The following is a 19,022-nucleotide window of genomic DNA, read 5'->3' on the forward strand; positions in this document are numbered from 1 at the left end:
CATCCAACCTCCTTCCTTCTTTCCTTTGCTTGCCCAGCTTCTTCCTGAAGTCTACCTCTGCTCTAGCCTCCATTAATTTCTCTCAGATATGAACTTCAATAACATATAAAGACTCATAGCTTAACCTTGGACTTTATCCTGTCTTATATTTCTCTCTGAGTGTCTCTTTGTTATTATCATCTTACTAAAAAGTTCATAATATCCCTGAGGGCACAGGTTTTGTGTTTTATAAATATTCCAACAGTCTGTGGTGCACTACTGGGCAAAGAGTAAGGGCTCCATAAATGCCCATTGAACGATGCACGCCGTAACCAGTTAGCTCAGCAGGTCGAGATGACAGGACTCAGCTCCTTACAGGCCTAAAAGCTTTGTTTTGTTCCTCAGTTACCATCTGCACATTGGCCCCTGGCTGACTCTCTCATAGATGCATGCCATGATCACCAGAAGAATAACCAGGAGACAGCTCAGTATTATCCAGCGTGCCTCCTGCTAAGCATGGTGCTCTTCTCCCTGAAGTGTTTTACAAATGTCTGCTTAATGAAATGGAATGCCAGGGCACTGTCCTGGAGTGAGAGGTTTACTTCTTTAGAATGAGTTTTATCAAATGCTTTGAATGTTCAGTGGTACAGAGTCCTCCTGAGACACCAGACATTTATTGGCCAGAGAAGCATGAAAATTCAGGCAACTTTGAGTCCACAGCTACAGAGCCTCAGAGAGAAGGTTTCAGGAATTCAGACTGCTGGCCCTGATCGTTCTGAGGAAAAGCAAGAGCCTTGACCTCGCCCCTTCATTTCACTTCCTGAATCTTACCTCATTTCAAGTAGGTTTTTCCTAAACATGCCATCCTTTCTGCTTTTCTGCCCTTGGGAATGCTGCCCTGATGCCACCTGGAATGCATTGTCCTCCCCCTACCTTCTATTCATATGCCTTCAAGGCTCAGCTCAAGCCCAATCTCTTTAGTAAAGCCTTCCTTCCACAGCTTTGCTAGTTTTCCATAACTCTCTGAACTGTCCATTAGCATGAAACAATTATAGAAACCAATTACATGCTGCCTTGTCCCATTTCCAAATTATCACCAGTAATAACTAAATTATCAGTTCTTCTAGGTGAAGACCTACCACAGGGCAAGGCACAAAAGAGGTACTTGGTGAACAGGACAATAAAATAACACTAACTGCAGTAGAAGAGCCCTAATATTAGCCCAAATACTGTCATTTTACAAAGCATGTAACTGAGGCCTAGAGAGGGGAATGGACTCGCCCATGGACACACCAGTAATAAGTATAGAGTCCGATTTTGAACCCAGGTATTCCCACTCCCAATCCAGTGTTCTTTCCACTATATTCCTTGGACACTCATTGACAACTTGAATGCCTACTTCTTGCACTTGTAGCTTGGACAACATCCATACTATCAAATCATTGGTGGTACCACAGTATAATGAGTATAGTATGTCCCATTTCCCTGTGAAGGGACAGGAGGGTGAAAGAGGAGGTATAAGTTGGTTTGGGCTTCATTAAAAAGCAGAAAAGGTTAGCATGGCAAAGAAATCTGTAATTGTAGTGAGGAATACATTCCACCTGAGAGGAAGAATGATCTTAGTCTTACCTGGAAGTCAGAGCCATGCTCTTTGCCCAGAACTTCCTTGGAGGAGTCCTGGGCCACTGAGGTTGGCAGAGAGGAGGTTTCTGTAGACTCTTTCAGAGAGTCCCCAATGCTATCCACTTTCCTCATGAAGTTGTTCAGCTCCTGTTGCAGGAGCCCAAGCCTCATGAAAATAACATTGATAAGTTTGGAATCGCTGGGGCTCTCACTGTTATCCAGGGAGTCATTCAACATGAGGTCTGCACAGTCATTGTCCAGACACAGCTTGAGACTGGATATGAAGCCATTGGCATCTGAAATTAATACATCAATAGCTTTGCTGACCAGGGCAGCCTGGTCCCTGATGCCAGGCAAAGCCTCCAGGTCTCTGGCTTTAAAGAGCTTGGTGAGGTGGGCATCAGGCAGCTTTGTGATGCCATTGTCCACTGTCCGCTCAGGATCATTTTCTCCCCCAATGGGCACTTCTCTCCAGAGGGTAGTGGGGATGCACTGGGCAGAATCCCCAGCCTCAGCATCTGTCTCAAGCATGGGCCGCATGGTCTGACAGGAGGCCAGGTCGCAGCGCTGCAGATTGGAGAGCAGGACCCGGTTCTCATACTGCAACTTCTTTACCTTTCCACTGAGCTCACTGATCTGGATCTTGGCAGTGGCCAGCTCCTCCTGAGAGGGCTCACTGATCACCGAGCAGCTGTCCTCAGACAGGGTGACATCCAAGTCATGTTCTGACTTGTACTTGTTCAGCTCATTCATGAGAAGCTTGTTCTGGTCTTCCAACTCAGCCGAAGACCTCCTCAGGAGCTCGGCTTCCTCCTCTACAAATTGAAGATGTCTCCTCAGCTCAGCCAGGCTCTCTCCAGACTCCCCGCCACAGTTTGTGGAAGAAAAAGCAAACCGTATGTCAGGGCCGATGTAGTCCTTGTCACCCTGCCCTTTTGTGTCTTCCATCTCCGCTCTCAGTCCCCGATTTTCAACCTCAAGTTCAACGATCCGGCGGCTCAAGATGTTGGCCTCTTCCTCGACAAGCTTTAGATGTACCTTCAGCTCAGCTTCCCTGGAATGAGGGGAGTCAGCTAACTCCTCCACAGACAAGGAGCTGTCCAGGTCCCCATACAGAGACCGGTATTTGACCAGCTCCTCCTTCATGCTGTCATTTTCCTTAGCTAATTTAGTGAGCTTCTTACACATCAGGGCTGACTCTTCCTTGGCAAAGTGTAATTGACACTTTAGATCTGCGTTGTCCTCCTAAGAACCAGAAACAAACATAGAATTAAAAAAGCCCAAAAATGTTATCAGCAGAACCATGTTTGGCTTGGTGGCACATCGTCTCCTGTCCTGAGTTGCCTAAGTTATGGGACCTACAACAAACCACTTTCTCTCGGTTTTGTCATCTGTAAAGTGATGATGATAACACTCTCTGCCTTCCTTTACAGGGTGTTTGGGGCAATTAAAAACACTTAGACAATTTGTTTGATACTTCTCTAATGCTTCTTTGGGATCATTTTATCAAATGCACAGGTTATCTCCCATAGCTGGAATGTTCCCTATCCACCTTTGCCTCTTGGAACTCTTCAATTCCTTTGAGACTTGACTTGTACAACCTTTACCAAGAGCACATTTCTGATTTCCCTAGGTGTTAGTTCCCCTGGCCCCATCACCTTACATTTATCTTGTGTATATTATGTATTTATTTACCTGTGAAGATATCATATCTCCTTCTCTCACCCCCAGCAGAATGTAATCTTGGAGGGCAAAGACCAGATTGTTTTTGTACAGTCAGTTCTGTTGTAATGCATATTTCAAAAATGTCAGTTTGTTCCAATGTGATAGATATATTTGGGAACATTTGGAACATAATTTGAAGTAATGAGAATGAAGAAAACTACAGTACTTCACAACAACTCGCAAGCTGTAACCCTTTTGAGGCCTATTTCCATGTGTAAACTTCAGGTCTTTATCGAGGTAATTGGCCATATTTGTTGTATACATTTCAGTGCAGTAGGAGCTGGTCTGAACCATCCCCACCACTCACCCCCACACCCCCCACCATGCCCAAAGCTTTAGTCTGCCTAACTTGCTTGTGTAGCTCAGGCACAGGTCAAACAGCAGCCCAAGGCCACAGAAATTACCATTATTTATTGGAACATTTATATATTTCATAACCTTTTAACATGTATATAAAATCGTACTATTGGTTTTCATTACATTTTTATCATTTTTTATGTATCACTGATGAAGTTTTTGAGTATCATATTCCCAACCTCATTTTCCCCATAAATTCTATGGTTTTTACCTGTTGGTTTTGCATAGCTTAGGGCTTTCTAGGAAAATATATGTTGAATTATAGCAGAACTGATCGTATTTGTATCCTGAGTACATAGGACATAGTAGACACTTGATAAATTGTTAAATTATTAGCATTTTTGAAATTCAAATGACTCCCAGTCTACATCACTAGCTCTGAATCTCTCCTGAAATCCACTGTTATTACTGTTTATTATAGATATCTTGACAGATCTTTTACATTTTTTCATTTCCTTGTTGTTTTTCTTCCAGTTTCATCCTTAAATGCTCTCACAGGATGACCTGACTTAGCTGGGTCTCTCAAGGATAATATGATTTAACTGAATATCTCATTGTGCTTTCTATAAATTGTTTTCTTCCCTCAATCAGATTTCACTACTTTATGAGGCAATACTACTCATAATCTTCCATAATTATTCTCTTAGATTTTATAAGCAAACTTATACTCTAAACTGATATCCCTGGCTGCCATAGTTCTGTGCCTGGTAAGATGACTGCTTTTGCTATTTGCTGAATGAGTAGTTGACAGTAGTATGACTTCTTTATGACTTGATGAAGGGGATGGGTAAAGGAAAATCTGTAATTTTCATTAGTATTTTCAGTGAGGAAACTCCCCTACAAAAGTAGATTGCTTCCTATTCTGTAACTTACAGCATTAGAAAGTTGCCTGGGCCACTGAGAGGTTAAGTGTTCAGGGTCATACAACTTGAGCTGTATGAGGAACTTAAAACCCAAGTCTTCCTAACTTGGATGCCAACTCTTTATCTATACACAACATAATCTTATGCCCCAAATCACCTGGAGCCCCTGAGGCTTGAACCCAGGGCACTACAGAGTCACTAGAGAGGCAAGACGAGCAAAATGAGGCAAGAGCATGGATAAAGGGAGAAAAAGGTGGGATGGAAGAATTATGGGGCAAAATGAGGGTAAGGAATAATTTAGGAGGAATGATGCAGAGGAGAGATCAAAGGGCAGGAAGGGAACTTCAGAGCTCAAGAGCAAGGAGAGCATGATTTGGGTATGGTCTAAGATGTGTCCTCTCTCCTGACTGATTAAGGTGGATCCAAGGTCAAAGTCTTGGGAATCAAGGAGGTGGATGGAAAGTCGGACTGAGGAAGGCGACATCACACTTTCTACTTTCTGGCACTTAAGGAATCCTGGTTCCCTCTGGTGGACAGCTTATCATTCTCTATTTTGGGTGGCTCCTACTTTCATATCCCTTGACAAATTAAGCCAGTAACAGGAATAGGCTTTCAGACCTTCCTCCCACAATCACTTGGCAGCATCTGAAGGTGCTGGTTTTGACATGATCCTTATTGCTGTAATCTGCTGGCCTCCTGATCATATACCCTCTTTTCTCAAGGAGTTCAGCACCTGGATCAATCTTCTTTTCCAACCCAACCCCTTGCCTATATACCTAGGAACTTCACCATATAAGTACCAGGAAATAGAAAGTGTGAGAAAGGACTTGATTAAACAGGAGTTCAATGCAGGGGTTCCAGAGGATACAATGGGAGGAGAATGGAAAGTAGAAAATGGCAAGACTGAGCTAGCTAGTGAATGGGAAATAGAAGGAAGAGTAGGAGGTTTTCAAGGCAGTGACTCTAAATCACAGGGATCAGGAAAGGAGAAGAGGATGTACAAGTCTGCTAGTCATTGGAAGGGGAAGTACATTCCCAAGATCTCAAAGTATGCTAGGCCAGTGAGTGAATTCTGCAGCTTTGCCCCTGTGACCTCCACAACATGAGGCCAGTTTAGACTGTTTGTCAAACCTTCAAGACATCATATCCCTGTTAGCAAAAACTATGGCGAAAGTCTGTAGGATGTGAAATGCCAAGCCTGAAGCACTTAGGACTCACTTCCTCCAGGAAGCTTTCCTACAAACCTTCATCTCGAAGTGTTAACTTCTCAGTTTTTCGTTCCTAGGCCCTCAGCTACAGTTGCTCTGTGGCTGTTTCTTTGCATTGTTAGTTATTCCCTCTAAGTTTGTCATCTTATTAAAAAGTAAACTTCTTGGGGTTGAGGCCCAAGTCTTCTTAAATAAACAGGTGAATTTTTCAGGGACTAAGGGGAAACAGAGTAAGCTAGGCAGTCATTCCATGCCTGGACTTTCTGGGCACCTCTGAAGTTCCCTACATGTAGACACTGCACCACTCATGATTTTTCTCACTGTTTAATTTAATTTAACAAGCATTTATTTAATAACTACCATACATAAGCCCAGGCCCTTGATGCTAGGAATCTAAAGATAAAAAAGCTAAAACAATCCTTAGCCTTAAGGAGCTTTATAGTCTACTGGGGGAAAGAACACATCCAGATTAGTAAATGTAATGCTTAGCAAAGTCCAAGTCTTCTTTTATCTGCCTCCAAGCACCCAGCATAGAGCAGGCACTTAAAATTGATAAATTAATCAAAAGGTCATAAGCTCCTACCATTCAGTCATTCATCTTTTCATTCATTCAACTGTTATGTATGTTAAAAAATTCTGTCTATCCCAGAAAAAAAAAATCTGGAAATATGTGTGTGGGTTGGAAGTAAAGTAGCCCCAAACTTCAATCCAGACTCCAGGCCTTTCTTCCCCTCCATCTTGCTAAGTATAAGTATTTCAGTCCACCAGAAGTTTTTGGAACACAGAAGGACTGAAGGGTACAGTGAAGGAACAGTGGTTTTAGAGTCAGACCACTTGCTTGGAATTGTATCCAGATTCTGCCACTTACTATAGGACCTTAAGAAATCAGTCCTCCTCTCTGGACTTGTTTTCTCATCTGTAACAGCAAAAAGGTTGGGCTAATTGACCTTCAGATTCCCTTTTGGTTCTAAATCTTTGGAACTTAGGAGGCTTAGGTTCTAGTACCCACTCTTTTACTACCTTACAATATATATAACCTTGGGTAAGTCTCTCTAGGCCTCAGTTTCCTTATCTATAATATGAAAAGCCTGGCTTGTAATCTCTCAGATTCATCTCAGTTCATCCCCTCTAGGAGTCAACATCTTTATATAGTAAGTCCAAGAATCCTATCTGACATAGACTTCATTCAATCCTTAGCATTAAATTCATAGAATCAGAGGTTGAAGGTTGAAAGGGTCCTTAGAAGTCATCTAATCCAAACTCTTCCTTAAGGAATCCCCTACAGGGGATGAGGAAACTGAAGTCCAAAGAGGCTAGGTGATTTGTTCTAGGTCATACAGGTAGTAAGTGACAAGAGCCTGAATTTGAATCCAGGTCCTCTTATTCCACTGCATAGGAATTTGAAGGCATTAAGGAGTAGTAGGGGGCTTATCTCCCCAGAAGGGATGATAGTGGACGGGGAAAGGAACTCACTAATTGGGGGGAAAAAAGTGGAAAAGCCTATTAAAATTAAATGAGGAGGAGCTAGCTAAGGAGCAAAATTAGCAGAGAGCCAGAGAATAAATATTAGGAAAAGAGAAGATAAATGAAAGTAATCTCAGAGAAACATGTTTTAGGAGATGCTTCTAGACCTTAGAAGGTACCAAGACTGTTCTGATAGTTCAAGATCCAAATGTGAACAGAAGTCTTAAAAGAAAACCTGATTAGAATGCACCAGTCCTGGCCTACTATCAGCTCTGGAAATCAGAAATGAGTCAGTCAAAGCCTCAGTCACATCCTTGACAATTAATTCAGGGCCCCTACATGCCAGTCACAACATGAAGCAGCTTGATAAAAATAAAAAACTTGCTAATGCCCAAGAATACAGTCTCATTGCTCCCTTTCACTGGTCAGCTGCTACTAAACATTTTTACTTTACATTTTATTCACACCACCAGCATCTACTACATTTAAAGAACAGCAATGAATGGGAGAAATTTGGTGTCCCTGCAGGGGCTATATCTGTTTTTTTATTATATTAAGTCATGCTCCATATTTTGTTCATAGAAAAAATCAAAATGGCAATCATTCATATATATGTGGACTCTTAGGGCTTCCAAGGGATCCTGCCTAAGGAGGGAACCACTACACTGGCTAATGCCCAATATCCCTTCTATCTCAAGATCCTATTAGTTACTACATAGGTAGTTGTGTCTAGCCAGAGATCAAGGGACAATGGCATTTTATAGGATCTTGGGATTTAGAGGTAAAAGGGCCATGTATACATGTATAATAACTCATTTCTACAGTGCTTTACAGTAATACAGTCATTATCTCCATCTTATAGATAATTAACTGAGGCTCAGAGAATTTAAATGGCCTGTCCATGATAACTTGTTCAGTAATTATCAGAGTGAAGGTCTTCTTTCACCAAATCTGGGACTCTTTCCAATACAGCACAGTTTATATATTGTATATATATGTATATGATGTACATGTTAATGATTTATAACTATTTTATTTAAACGTACATTTGAACAATACCATTTAATACTACATTTAAAAGCCTTTAGACTTTTCAGAGGGCTTTAGTGTCCTCTATCTCATTTAATCCTCTCAACAACCCTGTGAAATAGATAGGATAGGGATACTTGTTATTCAGTTGCTTCAGTCATGTTTGAGCCTTCATGACCCCATTTGGGGTTTTCATGGCAAAGATAGTGGAGAGGTTTGCCATTTCCTTCTCTAGCTCATTTGATAGATGAGGAAACTGAGGCTAAGAGAATTAAATCACTTGCTCAGAGTCATACAGCTAGGAAGTATCTGATTTGAATTCAGGTCTACTTGATTCCAGGCTCTAGCCACTGAGCTACCTAGCTCCCCTGGATAAAGATTATTAACCCCCTTTCATCTATGAAGAAACTGAGGCACAAAGGTATTAGAGTCATACAGGTCAGTGTCATACTGATGTATGAATTGATATTCAATGACAGTCAGATCTAGAAAACAGATCTCTTGACAAATCAACAATTACACGTATTTATTTATTCATAGGAGTTATAAGAGATAAAAGAATAATTAAGACCTAGGCTTTCCCTAAAAGAACTTACAATTTCACATAGGCAACAACTTGATTTTTTTTTTATATCAAGTTATAGAGTAGGTATAGAACAAGGGGAGATCAGGGTATCCTATTCATCTTTCTTTTACGTCTCCTATCCTCTCTGAAAACTTCTACTCAGCTGCCTGTGACCTAGGACCAGAAAATCCCAAGGCTTCCTCCCCTCCCCACTAAACACGACAATGCTGTCTGTTCACTCTCCTTTTGCTTCCAAATTGAACAGCTGGTCGGGGATTATCCTAGTCATTAAAAGACCACCATGAAGGGAAAAGGCCACTGCTTGTCTCTTGTATGGTACTTACCCAGCCAACCTGACAGCACAGCTATTCTAAAACCACTTTTAGTTCCTTTAAATAGACTTTGAGCTCCTTGAGGGTCAGGCCATCCAAATCTTCTACTTCCTTGTGGGTCCCACGATACCTAGCACTTGACTTGGCATGTGGCAGGGCTTAAAAAGTACAGGTTGGATGGCTCCTAAGAATGTAGGAGAAGGGGCTTTAGAATTGGATGATCCTCAGAGTTCATTTAGAACAGGACTTCTTTACCTGGGGTCTGTGGGGTCCATGGATAGATTTCAGAGAGTCTGTGAACTTGGTTGGGGAAAAAAAAATTTCCATCTTTATTTTCAATAACCTTTGGCTTCTTTTGTAATTGTATCTATTTATTCTATGCACTTAAGTGCAGTATTCTGAGAAAGGGTCCCTAAACCCAAGAGGTTCATGTGTGACACACAAAAAGGCTAAGAATTCCTGGGTAAGAACAACTTCCTTTTATAGATGAGGGGATTGAAGCAGAGAGGATGCTCTGTTCAAGGTCATGTGGGTAGTAATGTGGCAGAGCTAGAAAATGAACCTAGGTCCTCCACTTCCAAATCCAGCTATCCTTACATAACAGAATTAGAATTTTTTTTAACTACTGAAAGTCGTAAAGCTCAGCATCCTCACTTTACAAAAGAGGCTTAGTTTTTGAAAGGGGCTGGTCCAAAACCACAGAGCTTTTAATGACAGAGATAGATAACCAAGTCTCCTGATTTTTACCTTAGTACCTATTACTAAACTGTGGGTAAATAAACGAATGCATGAACAAATAAATTAATATTGAACAACCATAGCATCTAAAACACTGTGATGAAAATACAAAAAGAAAAGAAAAATGCAAACACAAACCCCCAAACCCAATCCACTGTACTTCTAACAAAAAAAAACCCTGCTTAGGCTAACAGACCCGCAACCAACTGTCCAGCCTTGCTATGCTGTGACCAGTGATGCAGCTGGGTGAGTACAAGGGGAAGAGAAGTATCCTGAATACAATATTAGAAGGGATGCAGACAGGTCTGTCTCTAGCTTCATTGGTTTCATCTTGACAGTACCCATGAAGAAGAGGAAGGAAGGGAATAAGTATTTATGTAGTGTCTACTACATGCTGGCCACCATGCGAAGCGCTTTTACTTTATTATCTCATGACCCTCACAACAACCCTAGGAAATGAGTGCTTTTATTATTTACAGTTAAGGAAACTGAGGCAAATAGAAGTCAAATGACTTGCTGGCAAGTATCTGAGGCTAGATTTTATCTCAAGTCTTCCTGACTCCAAGACCAACTTATCTGCCTCTAACCACACTGAGGAAAGGGGTGAAGTCCATTATTTCTATGGCATCTCCCCTACCCTTCAGTAATGACCCTCATACAGTGAGTATTCAAAAAATATCTTAAATATATTCCTTTAAAAAGTGAGTCTTAGGGGCAGCTAGGTAGTACAGTAGATAGAGCACTAGCCCTGGAGTCAGGAGGACCTGAGTTCAAATCTGATCTCAGACACCATGTGTGACCCTGGACAAGTCACTTAACCCTGCTTATCTCAAAACAAAAAAAAAATCGGAGGATGGGGGGGTGGGGAGTCTAAATGAGAAAGAGTCACCTTCCTAGGGCTTAGTTTTCTAAGCCTCTTTGGGGAATGCAACAGATAAAAGGAATGTATTTGCAGCTAAGGAAAGATTGACACAAAGAAGAAAAAAAGAGAAGGAAGCTGACAGTAGATAGAATTTCACAATCCACCTCTACCATCAGATTTTAAAATCATGCTTTCTTGGACTCTAGATAAATACCTGGACTGATGCCTTTTTTTCTGTTTTTCCAAGTGAACGAGTTCCTCTTTTCTTCAAGGAATGCTGGAAGGAGATAAAGAGGGAACATTGATAAAGCTCTCAGATTGTGAAGTAGTATTTATGAAACACCCACAGATGGCCAGTACTGGGCCAAACATATAACAGTCAACTCTACCCTCCCACAGCTCTTGCCTTAAAAATCAGATCATGCCAGAGCTAGGACATTTAATGTCATGGCTAGGAGGGGCCTTAGAACACTGAATGTCAAAGCAGGAGGGGTCCTTGGAGATCAGTTCAGAATCTTTATTTTACAAATGAGAAAACTGTGGCTCACAGAGGAGAAGGATTTGCTCACAGTCATATAACCAGAGACTGGCAGAACCAGGAAGAGAACCTGGGTGATTGTTATACCACACTATCTCTGTTCCTACTAAATTACAGACACACTGATACACTAAAGGGGCCTTGTTCTTTGTGAAAGATTCTTGCTCTGTGGTCGAAGAGGAGGTTAATAGGCTGATCCAAGTCTTAGTCTTAAGGTAAGGCATTTGCAACACTCCAGAAAGGGCTCACACACTGGTAGAAATAAGAATTTTTATACTACTTGACCAGAGGTGACTGAAAGTTGTGAAGTCTTCATGGAGTGTCTTTTAGTCAAGTCTTTTCTTCTCTCGTCTTTTCTCTTCTGTCCCTTCTACTTTTTTTTTTTTGTAAAATACATTTTTAGCTTTTTATTCCTTTGTTTATCAAATAATATTTTTCTGTAGCACTTTGGAGTTTACACAGCACTTTCCTCATGAAGAATCTTTTGAGGTTGGTAGTGTAAGTTCATCACCTTCTTTTACAGATGCAGAAACTAGGACTCAGAAAACTCAAATGATGGCCACATAGCTAGTAAGTAGCAGAGACAATGCAAATCCATGTCTTTGAACTTCTATCCAAGCACCTTCTCAGGCACATCCAGGACTGTAATACATACATTATTTTTCTTTAAATCCATTTCAAAACCCAGTCAGTTACTAGTGTTTGGTGATTAAGGTCTAAAATTCAGATTTGGAATTGGTGTGGTATAAAATAAAATAGTTTATATAAAGCACTTTGCAAATTTAAATCCATTCTCCCCACCCTCATTCCCATAATGTAGGTGACATCCTGCAGTCATGATTAAAAATAAAAACTCTGTCCTCACTCAGTCCCTCCAGATTGACATAGTACCCTATACCCCCTCATACTCAATGAGTTCCCCTTTAAAACTTTACTAGGACTCTATCATGTTTGTAGACCATTCCATTAAGCATAGAGAAATCCCACCAGTGGAAATCAAGGGTGCATTTGGATCTATGAGAAACAATCATGAATTTCACCTTACTGGACTTTAGATGGAGGTAGAGGGAGGTTTGAGAAAAGAAAAGTTGTTGAAAGAGTAGGTATCCAAGACTATTTGAATGAAATGGGATCAATATCAGAGAAACAGTATGGAAGGTATGCTGGGCCAGGAATCAGAAGAGCCCTGGACTCAGACCTTGACACCAACACTTACTAGCTATATACCCATGGACAAGCCACTTAATCTCTATAAACCTCAGTTTCCTCTTCTGTAAAATAAAGATAATAACAGTTAGAATTTACATAGCAAGATTTACAAAGCACATTACTAGTACTGTCTCATTTGATCCTCTCAACAGCTCTGGGAGATAGGTGTTATTATTCTTCTCCATTTTACAGATAAGGTAACTGAGACATAAAGAAATTAAGTGACTTGTCTAAGGTCACACAGCTTGGATTTGAAATCATGTCTTTCTGCCTCAAGGCCCAGTGATTTACTTCTACCCCTCAGCAGCCCCAGGAATTCTTCTACCACCCTCTTCATCATTTGTGGGAATGATCAAATGGGCATACTTCAAAGTAATATAGAAATTCAGTTATTATAAGATCCCCCCACTCCCTCACTCCGTTAGCCACCTCCTAGGGGGTGGTGGGCCACAAGAATGGCCTGAGATAATGAAGAGAACCTAGGCCCTGGGGAGGAGAAAACTTGAGTTTCAGCCCCAGTCTGATGCCTCCCAGCTGCATGACCTTGAGGAGGTAGAGACTTGAGCACTCTTGGAGATATCCAGAGTACAGAGAAGTGAAATGACTTCCCCAGGTCACCCATCCAACACTGGCTTCAGCCCCAGGGGACTGGGGCTGAAGCCAGCTCTCAGCCTGTGACACTATGCTGCCTGTCACGTGCTGCTTTACTATCTTGGACTACACTCTCTCTGGGTCTCAGTTTCCATCTCTGAAAAATAAAGGGATGAGGATAGTTGATCTCTAAGGTCCTTTGAAAATCTAAATCCCATGGTTCTGAGAGCCTTGTTTTCCTTATTTAAACGACATCTTCTGTTTGGCATTCAAAGCCCTCCATCCCTTCCTACATTTTGCATACATCTTACCCTTCTCTCCCCTCCCCCCATACTCTGCAATGCAGACAATGGTCTACCTGCCGTTCCTTGAACAAGACACCCCATCTCCTGCCTTCGTGCATTTTTACTGACTGTTCCCTACACTGGAATGTTCCCCCTCCTCATCTCCCAGCCTCCTGGCTTTCTTCGAAATTCAGCTAAAGTCCCATTTTCTGTAAGAAATCTTTTCTAGTTGTCCTTAATTTTAGTGCCCTCCTTCTAAAAAAGTACCCCAATTTATCATCCCTATCTATCTAGGGCAGCTAGGTAGTACTGTGAAGAGCACTGGCCCTGTAGTCAGGGAGACTCCTGTTGTGAGTTCAAATTTGACCTCAAACACTTACTACCTGGGTGACCCTGGGCAAGTCACTTCACCCTGTGTGCCTCAGTTTCCTCATCCGCAAAATGAGCTTGAGAAGGAAATGACAAACCACTCCAGTATCTCTGCCAAGAAACAACTGAACAAACTCTATCTATGTCTTTTTTGTACACAGTTGTTTCTGTCTTGTCTCTCCTGTTGGACTCTCGGCTCCTTTAGAGGAAGGAATTTTTTTGTTGTTGTTCTTTTTGGATTTTGTTTGTTCATTTGGCTTTTTTTTTTTGCCCTGTATTGTAATCCCAGTGCCTAACACTGTGCCTTGTACTTGGAGGTTCATTTTATTGATCAACAGTAGAGACTGAACTATAGTCAAAGGGTTGTAGTAAAAATCACAGATGAGATGACAGTTTGTACAATGCTTTGTAAATTCTTGGTATCCTATCTGCATGTAATTCATTGTTGTTCTTATTAATAATAAATGGTTTAGGGTAGATTCAAAAAAAGGCTCACTTCAAGCAATGTGACTTAAGTCAGGAGAAACGAGGGTTTAAATCTTGCCTCTAATACTAGCTGTGAAACACAGGCAACTTAACCTCTCTGAACCTGTTTCCTTATCTATAAAATGGGGGTAATAAAGTTTGCAGTACCTAACATGAGGATCCAGTGTGATAATGTATATAAAATCAAGTTTTTTGTAACGCTTAGGGAGCTATATAAACACCAGTTATTTTTCTGGAATACAAAGAGCTTTCTCTTTATAGAGGCTGCATTAATACTCGCTGTCTGTTTTTAGGGCTGGCTCCAGACCTTATTAAAGGTCTGGTTCAGTTTCCTTTGTTTTTGCTGTGGGGCAGGGAACAGGAACTCCTGTGAAAAGGTGGGGAGGAGGAAGAGGCCTGTCTCCAGGCTGGTAGCCACTGTGGCAGTGCTGATTCCTAATCCATTTGTAATTGCTGCCATTAGAAGCTAAATGGTACTTTGGAGACTGGAAGCGTCAGAAATAAAAGCTGTAGCAGCCTGGATTTTTGCCTAGCTTCCCACCCTAACCAGAGCTCACAGAAAGAGCTGAGGAGGCTGGGCACCCTGAAGGAGATTCTTCACCCACCACCTTTTTCAGAGACTCATTTCCACAAGGTTGGTTTTGTTCTTTGTAAACAGGAGCCCTGCAGTGAAGAATGCTAGCTCTCCGTAATTCCGGGCTCTGAGGCCAGGGTAACAGCAGGTAGCCAGCCCTCAAGGCAAGAACTACTTCCTGCTGGCCAGCTGGGAGCTGGCCCTGGGCTAAGCACTCTGGAGATTTTTGAGAAATGATTTTTTAAAAATCGAAACAACCACAATGGTGGCCAATTCTGTGGAGCATTCAGGTTTCAAAGTGCTTTTGTCACAACTGTCTTATGAGGGAAAGAATGCAAATATCATCAATCCAATGTTCCAGATAAAGATGTCGAGGCTCAGAGAGATTATTAAACGAATTACCAAAGGTCGAATTAGAAAAGAGCACCGAGGTTGTCTAGGTCAACCCACACTCGAACAAACCCTTCTCTACTCGAAACAACGCATCCAGCCTGGACTGCAAGACGGCCAGCCAGAGTGGAAACATTACTTCCCAGTACAGCCCATTTGACTTTTGCACGGCACTAAATGTTAGAAAGGTTTTTCCTGTAGATGAGGCTAAATCTGTCTCTCTCAGCAGTTTCCACTCATTGTGCCTAGTTTTGCCTTTTTGGGGCCAGCAAAACAAGTTTCACTCTTTCAAATGACAGCTCTTCAAATACTTGAAGACTTCTGTCATATCCTCCCAATATTTTTCTTCATCAGGCTACCCTTTCCTCAAATTTATCATCATCATCATCATAGCTAATACTTACATGGTACTTTAAAAGTGTGCAAAGCACCTTACAAATATCTCATTTTATTCTCCCAAAACCTTGGGAGGTAGTTGCTATTATAATCTCAGAGGAAATTGAGGCACTTAAGACTTAAGTGACTTGCTCAAGGTTACCCAGCTAGTAAGTATCTCAAACTGGATTTGAATTCAGATCTTCCTGACTCCAAGCCCAGTGTTCAAGCCACTGCACCATCTAGCTGCGTCATATGGTATATAACCTCGTTCGCCAGCCTGGTTGCCCTCTCCAGCTTATGAATATGCTTCTTTCCATGTGGCACTAACATTGTAGGCATGGTCTCACTATAGCAGACTACAAAGGGACTACCTACCTAAGCTACCTTGGTCTGGAAGCTATGCCTCTCTTAATGCAGTATAAGGCCCCACTGGCTTAGTTTTTTTGACTATTACATCCCACTTTTGACTCATGCTGAGCTTTGTAGCCCATTAAAACCTCTAGAGTCTTTTCAGCTATTTTGCTATCTAGCTACATATTCTATATCTTGTGAAACAGACTTTTTTCAACCTAAATTAAAGTGTTTATATTTATTCCTATTAAAATTCATTAATTCAAATTAAAATTCATCTTAGTAGAACTGGCCCAAAGTGTCCAGATCTTGTTGCATCCTGACTCTGCTATCCAGTATGCTAGCTGTACCTCCTATCTTTCTATCTGAATGTTTAATTAGAATGCCATCTCTACCTTTATCTAAGTCATTGATAAAAATGTTAAATGGCACAAATCCCTGCACTGCTTCACTGGAGACTCCCTTCCTAGTTAACATGGAACCATTAAAAACTACAAAATTATTCGAGCAGTTCTGAATCTCATTAATTACAATCACTTAGCTCATATTCATCTCTTCTACAAAAATAGGATGAAAGACTTTCTCAAATGCTTGGTTAAAATCTAAGCAAATTCCATCTACAGAATTCCTGTCATCTACCACTCCAGTAATACTGTCTAAAAAAGGAAATAACAGTAGTCTGGCGTGACCTGTTCTTGATGAAGCTATGCTGGCTTTTTGTGATTGTTGTTTCCTTTTCTCATTGATTACTGACTAACCCTCTAATAATATGTTCTAGAGTTTTGTCAGCAATAAACAGCAAGCTCACTTTACATTCTTCCCATTTTGGAAAATTGGCATATTTCCCCTTTCTCATTCTCCATGATTTTTTCAAGATCACTAATGAACGATCACAGTTGCCAGACCTGTCAGTACCTCAGCCAGGTGACTTGAACTCATCAAAGACAGCTCTCCTAGTTCTTAGTATCACCTTACTTATCTTGGTTATCAAGTCCCAATTAGACACTGTTTTTTGTCTTTTTTCAGTCTCAAAATTATTCTTTCTTTGACAGAAAAAAGCAAATAAGTGCTGGAGGTAGGATCTGAACCAAAGTGTCTCACCTCCAAGTCCAAAAATTGCATGTTTTATTAAAAAACTTAACATTGAGCACCAATATATCCTACTAAGCTTTCTTAGTAACTACTGAATTTAATTAATTTCAACGCATGTTGTGGTTCAGTCATTTCGGTCATGTTTGACTCTTAGTGACCCCATTTGGAGTTTTCTTGGCAAAAATATGGGAATGGGTTGCCATTTTCTTCTCCCACTTATTTTACAGATGAAGAAACTGAGGCAAATAAGACTAAATGACTTACCCAGGTAGTAAATGTCTGAGGCAGGATTTTAATTCAGGTTTTCCTGATTTCAAGCCTGGTGCTCTGTCTACTGCACCACCTACCTGCTAATTTCAGTGCATAAAGGAGCCTAATAATTTTTTGAGTTACTTCTAAGTCTCTTCAGAATTCTTTGTTTGTCCATTCTTTCTCAATGACTTTTCTTCTTCCATAGTCACAGATATATGTACACTGTTCCTTTGCTGGGAAGCTAGTGGATAGAGTATAGGTACTTGAAGCAAGAAGACTGGAGTTCAAATCTAACTACAGATACATGCTAGCTGTGTGAACCTGGGCAAGTCATTTAACCTCTTTTTACCTCAGTTTTCCAATCTGTAAAATGGAAATGATACTAGCACTGACCTACCTACCAGAGCTGTGAGGATGAAATGAAATACCAATGGTAAAGCACTTACTACAATGCTTAGTTAGCACATAGTAAGCACTAAATAAACGTTAGCTATTGTTGTTGTTTTTATTTACTTCTGGCTTCTGTTATAGAAATGATATTGAAATTTTTACTATTACTATGAAAAAAGCAGGGTTTTATAGGAAAGATGAATCATTTCTCAGGCCCTGGTAAGTAAAGACCAAGACAAGTCCATTAGAAGGCATCAACACTTTCAGTAAAAGAAGGAGTGAGTCCTAACGCTGACTTGAATTCTAAGGGGAAATAAGTGTCCATTGGAGGTTGGGTGACCTGGAATTCTATTGGTAGAAATGATAATGTTTTCCAGTACAGTTCATAGGAGTGAGGTCACAAGACACAATGCAGTTGGTTTCAAAGACAAAATTTTAAAGACTGAATACAAGTCATTCCCCAATTGATAAATGGTCAAAGGATATGAACAGGCAGTTTTCAGAGGAAGAAATTAAAGATATCTACAGTCATATAAAAAATGCTCTAAATCACTATTGATTAAAGAGATGCAAATCAAAACAACTCTGAGATACTACATCACACCTATCAAATTGGCTAACATGACAAAACAGGAAGATGATAAATGTTGGAGAAGATGTGGGAGAGTTGGAACACTAATGGTGGACCTGTGAGCTGATCTGGAGAGCAATTTGGAACTATGCCCAAAGGGCTACAAAAATGTGCATACCCTTTGACCCAGCAATATCGCTTCTAGGACTGTATGCCCAAGAGAGCATAAAAATGGGAAAGGGTCCCACATGTACAAAAATATTTATAGCAACTCTCTTTGTGGTGGCCAAAAACTAGAAATCAAGGGGATGCCCATCAACTGGGGAATAGCTGAAATAAATTGTGGTATATGAATGTAATAGAATACTATTGTGCTATAAGAAATGATAAACAGGAAGACTTCAGGGAGGCCTGGAAAGACTTATATGAACTGATGCTGAGTGAAAGGAGCAGAACCAGGAGAACTTTGTACACAGCAACAACCATAGTGTGTGAGGATTTTTTCTGGTAGACTTAGAACTTCATTACAATGCAAGGACTTAAAAAATTCTCAGTGGTCTTTTAAGGCAAAATGCCTTCCACATTCAGAGAAAGAACTATGGAATTCAATCGCAGAATGTAGCAGATCATTTCTTTTGTATTATGTTTTGGTTTGTTATATGATTTCTCCCATTCATTTTAATTCTTCTATGCAACATACTATGGTGAAAATGTATTTAATAAGAATGTATGTGTAGAACCTATATAAAATTGTATGCCATCCTGGAGAGGGAGGGGGGAAGTAAGGGGAAAGGAGGGGGAG

General features: G+C 40.8%; 1 protein-coding gene across 2 annotated transcripts in view; it reads right to left on the reverse strand.

The window, feature by feature from the left end:
* Positions 1–19,022, reverse strand: part of MTCL2 (microtubule crosslinking factor 2) — a 112,490-nt gene that overhangs the window by 30,369 nt on the left and 63,099 nt on the right. For both annotated transcript variants that reach the window (XM_072631432.1, XM_072631431.1), the window contains exons 4-5: positions 10,960–11,022; positions 1,609–2,847 (exon numbers count right to left, since the gene is read on the reverse strand). In XM_072631432.1, coding sequence (XP_072487533.1) covers positions 1,609–2,847; positions 10,960–11,022 — 1,302 coding nt within the window. The remainder of the gene's footprint in view (positions 1–1,608; positions 2,848–10,959; positions 11,023–19,022) is intronic.

This window comes from Notamacropus eugenii, chromosome 1 (assembly GCF_028372415.1).
Source record: "Notamacropus eugenii isolate mMacEug1 chromosome 1, mMacEug1.pri_v2, whole genome shotgun sequence".
NCBI lineage: Eukaryota > Metazoa > Chordata > Mammalia > Diprotodontia > Macropodidae > Notamacropus > Notamacropus eugenii.